At 56.2% G+C, this 7,498-nt stretch overlaps 1 protein-coding gene across 1 annotated transcript in view; it reads right to left on the reverse strand.

Moving 5' to 3' along the window:
* Positions 1 to 7,498, reverse strand: part of ZNF385C (zinc finger protein 385C) — a 59,576-nt gene that overhangs the window by 8,049 nt on the left and 44,029 nt on the right. The window contains 1 exon segment of the mRNA XM_068996225.1: positions 4,265 to 4,407. Coding sequence (XP_068852326.1) covers positions 4,265 to 4,407 — 143 coding nt within the window.

Below are 7,498 nucleotides of genomic sequence, written 5' to 3' on the forward strand. Positions count from 1 at the left end.
CTCAAGTCCCCTCTCCCCCCACACAGACACTTGTGTCACAGGTGGAAAATTACCAGTTTCTGTTTGAACCTCAGCAGGAGCAGAAACCACCAAAACAGGGGACAGAGGTGACCAAAACAAGCATCATTTATTCTCCATATGCTCTTCACCAGAGAGCAGGAATGTCCCCAAGCAATGCCAAAGGCATGAGCAGGGCCATGTGTGCCAGCCCATGGGACACCGACAGCCCACGTGGGTGCCAGGGCAGGAGGGACACCAGAGCTTGCTGCCACAGACACAGCTCGCCCAAGACACAGTGCCCATGAAAGCCCCTCTGAGTTGCCCCACTGCTGTCCAGATGTGCATTTCACCTGCTCAAACTCAACAGTGGCAACTCACTCACCAGGCTGGGCACACACAGACCCATTTCGATGACCTGCCGGGAGCCATATCTGTCCTCCAGCCCGCCAGGGCTGTGGTGGGGCCAAGCATGTGGCCGGTGCCAGGCCCTGGCCCTTCTGTCTCGCCCCAGGGCTCGGCCTCATTCCACAGCCCAAGCACCAAACTGCTTCCAAAAGCCATAATTGTTTTTAACAAAATGCATTTATTAAGGAAGAAAACATAAGAATAACCTCTTTGTCTGAGCGTGGCTCCAATCTATAATGCAAGTATTGTTCCCTACCCTGTGGCACAGGGAGATTATCTTATCTGAGTCCTGCTGTCAGGAGAGCCCGGGGTTTTCAGCGATCGTATTTCTCTGCAAAGCTATTTCGCTGCCGAGACAGGTGCATCAGTCTTCGAGGCACATGCCTGGACAACAGCGCCATTATCAAGACCCCAAATTCCTTTCCAGGAGTGAGCAGAATGGTAAAAGCAGGTGATTAATGAAGTGCCTGTTTGCTATGAAATTTTACTCACTTATCTGCCATATAAATGAAGAGGCATTTGGGGTTCGGCAGAGACCTGGAGGAAGCTACAGATGGCCAAGATGCTGCTCCACGCCTGATGACAAACACTGCAATGTGCTGCTGGCAGCACCCCTATGCTGCTGGGATGCTGGGCCAGCACTTGTTTTCCAGAGAAACACCCACCTTTTCACTGAGAAAAGAAAAAAGGCTCCAATCTTCCCAGCAGTGTCAGCTACCAGGTTCCAGCCGGTCACTCCCACCAAGCACCACCAAAGCTCCCACCAAACAACACTGGCACTCACCAAGTGCTGCCAGCTCCCATGGGCTCATCCACACCCTGAGCACCGTAGCATGAGCAGGGTGGGGGTTGGAGGAGGAGGCACAGGAAAGGGAGATGCTGGCACAAGGACACAAATGAGGCCAGGGACTATCTTGGCCCCATCCTGAACCTGCCAGTGAAGCCAGTGGTGCCAGAGCCACGTCTGAGCCTCATCTACACGATGGTGGCATTGAACAGCCCCAGCACAGGGTCCCCTCCTCCTCCTGGGGTTATGCCAGGGTAATGGCACCAGCTTGGGTCTTTCCAGCCCCTGTGCTTTTGCCAAATCCACCCTGCTCAACCCTGTGGCACAGCAAGGAGTTGTGTTCACCAGAGCACCTGCAACTGCTCTGGGCAGGCACAGGGCTCACGAGCTCCCAGGAGCTGGGCTGGTCAGCACACTCAGAACCTGGATCCTCACCCCAGCCCCAGGCATCCCAGCCAAGGCATGTGCAACTGGTGGCCATGGCTGCTCCTGCTGTCCCAAAGTGAACACCAGCACTGTCTCGAGCCTTCAGCTGCCCATCCCCATGGGAGCACACATGATCCCAGGTGCTTTGCCAGAAGCCCAGCCCAGCTCCACCCCACACTGAGCACATCTGAAGCCTGGTGCCACCTGAGAGCCCTTGCGCTTCTCCCCAGAGGAGAACACAAACATCCCTCTATCTCCTCCCCACTGCACGCCCTCACAGCTCTCTTGGATATGGAAAAGTCCCCCCAGCTCCCACAGGGCTGGCTGTGCTGCAGCTGTACGTACCAGCACCTGTAGCCAGAGACTGAAGCTCTTCCTGGCTGCTTCCAGAGGAGTGGAGCCAGCGACAGAGGTGGCTTTGGGCACCGTGGTCTTGGGGAATAAAGATCCCAGCTTTATAGTCAATTCGTATTGACTCACATTACTTTATTTATCCCTGGATGTTCCTGCCGATATAAATAGCGATCCCTGCGCCGAGCTCCCTGCGGCCGCTGAGGTCAGGAGCAGGAATTCACAGGGATGCAGCATCCATTCACATCACGTCTGCTGACAGGGTTTTATGAGGCGCTGCTGGGTCCTGGGGATTTGCAACATCCCAAGCTAAGAGAAAGACCTCTGGAGCAAGGAACGTGCCTCCGGTGCTGTTAGGGGTTTTTTTCCCTGGTTGTTGCTCTAAGTGACAGGAGGCAGCTTGGAAGGGCTTCGTTTGCTCCGGAGTAAAACATCTGCTGGGTTCATGGGAACCCTGTGACCTGCTCTGAGTGCAGAGTGTTCTGCTGGGTGCTGCAAACAGCTCCCGCTCCGCAGGGCATCGCTGAGCCCTCACAGCATCACCAGCGACGCAGGGCATGAAAGGGGAACCCTCAGATCCTGTCACAGAACACCTCCAATGTGGCAGCAACCTCAGCAAGGGGCAGACCCTGACTGCTGCCCCTTATCCTCTCCCCCCACTGAGGCTCAAGTGGAGGCTGACCTGGCGTCACAGTCACTTGGGCAGAGATGAGGAGCCACCAGCCTGGCTCAGGATGCAGGGATGTTCCAGCCCTACATCCTGAGGGATGCTCTGACTCCTCCAGAGTTGCCAGACCAGCTCAGGCTGCAGGGATGCTCCAGCCCTTCATCCTGTGGGATGGAAGCTCTGCTCTGGCTCCCCCAGAGCTGCCAGCCCAGCACACCCTGAACCTCACCCGGCCTCCTTCAGCCACATCTCCAGCACCGACACACCCCAAAGGGACAGCTCTTGTCCCCGGACCATCAGCCAACACCACACACCGGGTTCAGAGTGGTTGACTCCAGGTCCCCAGATGGCTGGGTCAGCCTCCCCTGGCATCTCTGTCCATGTCTGACCCATTCTCTGTGGCAGAAGCCCACACAGAGCACAGCAGCCGTGCAACAGTGTGTGGCTCCAGCAAGTACCAGATTCATTTTCCAAATTATCAGTTTTTTCAAAGCAACAAACGTGGGTGAACACGCGCCGAGGCAGCGGCAGGTGGGAGCCAAGAGGAGCAAACAACAGGCGCTGGGTCAAGTTCACTCCTGACTCCAGCGACTAAAAAAAGAGCCCAGACAAAGAGCAGGAACTATAATGGCATCAAAACCTCTCCTGTCCTGTGTTCCAGCTCATTAGCCTGGGGAGAGGCTGGGCTGGGGCTTCAAAAGAGCTTAAAGGACTCAGACGCCTGAATCCCATTCAACAGCAACAGGAATCCTGCACTTAATTTCTGAACTGTCTTTGAGGATCTCGGCGATAATTTGCACCTTCCGAGCACATTTAAGCTCAAAGATACTCAAAAAAGGCTGGCGAGCAGGGAGGGGGCTCGGGAAAGTCCCGTTTCCAGGCTCCTGAGAGAGAGCAATGGGCATTTACTGAACCCCAAAACACCAGCCTGCAGTGCCTCTGAGGCAAAGAGGGGGAGTTGCCCACTGCCCTTCCCGGAGCAGAACCTGCTCCACAACAATCCCAGGCAGCACCCAGGGGTCACAGAGGGGCTGGGACCAGCCTGGGGGGGAGGTGCAGCATGGGGAAAACACCATTTCACACCCCACACAGTGGTGTGCCCTTGGCAACATCCAGGTCAGTTTAACTGTCTTATGGAACCTCTCTAAAGATACATGTCACTGCCCACCCCAGGCACCTGGGCCAGTGGTTCAATGTTGGGGACCTGGAACCCAAGCAGAGGGTCGGAGCAGTCCTCAGCATTCTGACTTCCCCAACATCCACAGCACCAACCACATTCCTTGTATCTGTAATACATTCTCTCTCTTTCTTTGCTTTTCCTTATTTAATTTTCAACTAATGAACTGCTCTCCAGAGCTACTTTATTACTATTGATTCCAGGGGCAAAATCCAATCGATCTTGGTTAAAATGAACCATGTTTTTAATTCTGGTACTGACAGGCTGGGCAGGAACCTCTCCGAGCTAAGGGCAAAGTGGGCATGTTGAACGGGTGTCCAGCAGCCAAAGACCCCAGGAATTAAACCAGAAACTACCTGGTGGGGTTCTAGGAGTGGTGCCATGTAGAGGAGGGACTGCTGCAAGCAAGGAGGGGTCCAGCAGCCGATGCCCACGCACCCTGGGGACTCACCGTGTTGAAGTTGGGGAAGAGGTTGAGCGGTGATGTCCCGTTGAGCCTGAAGGTCAGAAAGTGCTTGATGTCCAAGGGAGGGTGAAGAGGCCGGCCAGGGATGGGCAACGATGCTAAAAGGGGGCTGCTGTGTCCAGAGGGACCTGGGCAGGCAGAGGGAAAGAGCAGCGTCAGCATTGGTGATCCCTGCTCACAGCAGGAGGACAGAGCACACAACACATGGCACACGGGGACATCTGCCACGGACTGCAGACCCCTCCCAGTGAAAGGTCCCAGCCCAGGGTGGCCCTGGGCTCCCCTTTGCCTTTCAGGCTCAAAACCAGCACCCCAGTTTGAAGCAGGACCCAGCCACCTCTGCATCAGAGCATGGACACGCGCAGGAGTCTGAACCCTCAAAAGATGTCAAAACCTCCCCCAGGGAAGCAGCCCCTTCCCTGGGCACTCCCATGGAGCCACACAGCCCTGGGCTCCCCCACACCGGCACCACCGGGGCTCCTCATCAGGGCTGGTGAGGTTTTGGCTGCCAGCAGCAGCCAAAGGACGGGGGCAGAGACCGAGCTGCCCCCACTCCTGCGGTACAGCCGCCACTCCCCATCCCCTGCAAATGAACCACACACTCCAGCATGAGACTTAAAAATAGCCTAGAGTTATTAATAATGTTCTGTTTAAACAGAAAACACCCGTGGGACAGAGGGAAGGAGGGAGGGAAGGCCAGTAAGAGGGATCTGTCTCCAGACTGCTCCCTGTCCCAACTCGGACTCATCACAGATGGTGAGCACAGGAAAGCATCCTCCAAGTGGCAGAGGGAGTCCCTGCCCAGCTCTGGGAGCAAGGAGGGGGAAAAACTAAGATAAAAAAGTTAATTAATCAAACACAATGAATAAGAAACAGTTCCAGAATGCTGTGAACCAGAAGAGCCCATTCACATCCCACACAGCTTCGTACCCCCTCCAACCCACCCACAGCCCCATCCCTTTTCCTGCAGCAAGGACAAGGTCAGTGCTCCTCGTTCCTTTGGATTTTTTTGAGGTTTGGGTTCTTTTTCACCTCAAAGGCATCACGGATCCCTTGACCCAGCACAGCACAACCCCATCCCACTGCCCCCCTGGACGCGAGAACACCCCTTGTGGGAGGCTGACAGCGGCCAGCACCCACTCCCACAGCAGGAACACTGCTGTCACCACCAGCCCCTCTTGCGACAGCACTGAGCCTGAGCCCCCCTCCAGTCCCCCACACTCAGCTATGCAGAATAAGGACCCCAGGCTGGTGCTGCTCCTCATTCTGCTCCGCACCTGCCCCGCACCAATCCTGGCTGGTGCAGGAGCTGAGACATGCATCTGAAATTCAAAGTTTGAGAGGTTCCCTGGATCTGAGCAGCGAGTGCTCGTCGCCAGCCCCACGGGCACCAATGACCTCTTTCTGGGTGAGCGCACGCGGCGGCTCTGCCACGGCGCCGGAGCCATCCCCAAGCCAGGCCTGACTCCGGGGAGGAATTACAGTTTGCTTCATCAGGCGTGCACTGATCGAGTTAATTCCAGAGTCGCCCAGAAGGGAAATCTGTGAAACCGCTTAAAAATAAATAAATAACATTACAGCAGCAGCGAGCAGGACTGGGTGAGCGGTGCATAATTAACCTTCTGAGGCGTGAAACAGTATTTCTACATCAAATCATCTGAGACGGCCGGGCCGGCGCCAGAGGAGCTGCCCTGGGACCCCCAGCACACGCAGCCGCGGCCCCGCGCAAGAGCAGCAAAGGCATTTGGGGCTGGATCACGAGGGGTGCCACTCGTCACAGTCAGTGCGATTTGCACTGACTGCACTGGCCTTAAAAACATTAAATATACATATATATAAATATATATGTATGGGAGGAACAAGAGGTGGGCGATCACTTCAGCCCCAAAATCAGTAACTACAAGAAGGGATGCTGCAGCTCAGCTAACGCTGCCGGCTGAAGGGTTCACTCCCTGGGGAGCAGCTCCTGCACTGGGCAGCCACGGGATGGGTGCTGAGGGGACACAGACTCCCGGGATCGGCCACCACCAGTGGTATGGACAAGATATGCCAACCTCTTGGCACATCCTTGAGCTCAAATTTGTGGATTAAACCCATTTCTGGACTGGGATAAACCAGGCAGTCGGAGACAGCCCAGAAACCCCAGTGAGACCCTACAGATGGGCAGGTCTTTTCCCACCTGGCTTTGCCCCCAAAGCAGACAAGACCCCCAGGAGCAGGAAGAGGGCTGAGGCCACTCCAGTGAAGCTCCCCAGCGTGTCACATCACCCTGCCGGGGCACCTGCATGATGCTCTTGGGGCACCTCCCCAAGGTTACGGGGCCATGGCATTGTGGGTACTGCCTTACCTTTGCTGCAGGGCAGATTCCGGCAGCAGCTGAGGGCAGTATTTTTAGGTATTAATTAGACACTCAATTAAGGGGATTTGCTTTTGGGAGAGTGGCAGGGCCCCAGGTCTGTATAGAATGACACGACCTTACCCAAGGTGACGGGCATGGCCAGCAGCAGGTGGGGCTGTGCTGGTGAATGGACCCCCAGTGGTGCAGCTTTTTGGCACAGCCCCGACTCTGGGCCCCCCTTCCCCCGTTTTGGCAGAGGAGCCCCCACCTTCACAGCAAACACTGCTGCTCTGGCACCACCGGTCCCCCTGGGATAGGACATGCTCCGGGCTCCGCAGAGCATTCCAAGGGGTTGGTGCAAGGAGGGCAGCACAGGAATCACGTGCTCCGGCACAAGCACTTGCTGCAGTCTGGGGGGGTTGCTTCTGTGCCCCTCCAGTTCCACAGACAGGGTCCAGGCCTGACGAAGAGATGCCAAAGCCACGATGTCCCTGCTGTGGTGCTGCGTGTCCTCTGCTTGGGGCTCACCCAGAGCCATTGGAGCCTGCACATCCTCTCCCTGGGGCTCAGCCCCTTCCCAGCCCTCTGGAGCTCAGCCCACCCAGTTCCTGTCCTGCAGACAAGTGACTCTTGTGGGGATCCCTTGGAATTTAAAGAAATTTTCAGCCCCACACTTAACCAAGCTCACCTGAACTGGCCACCATCCCCAGCCTGTCCCCACCCCTTCACTCTACACAGCCACTGAACACACACCTGCAGCAGGTTTTTCTCCTGGTCCCTGTGAGGCAGAGCAGAGCAACTGTTGTGCTCTGACACCCGCCTCTGTGAACCTCCCAGAGCTGCCTCTGAAGGCGGCGGGGCCAACGCTGCAGGTTCTTGTG

Source organism: Aphelocoma coerulescens, chromosome 27, assembly GCF_041296385.1.
Source record: "Aphelocoma coerulescens isolate FSJ_1873_10779 chromosome 27, UR_Acoe_1.0, whole genome shotgun sequence".
Lineage (NCBI taxonomy): Eukaryota > Metazoa > Chordata > Aves > Passeriformes > Corvidae > Aphelocoma > Aphelocoma coerulescens.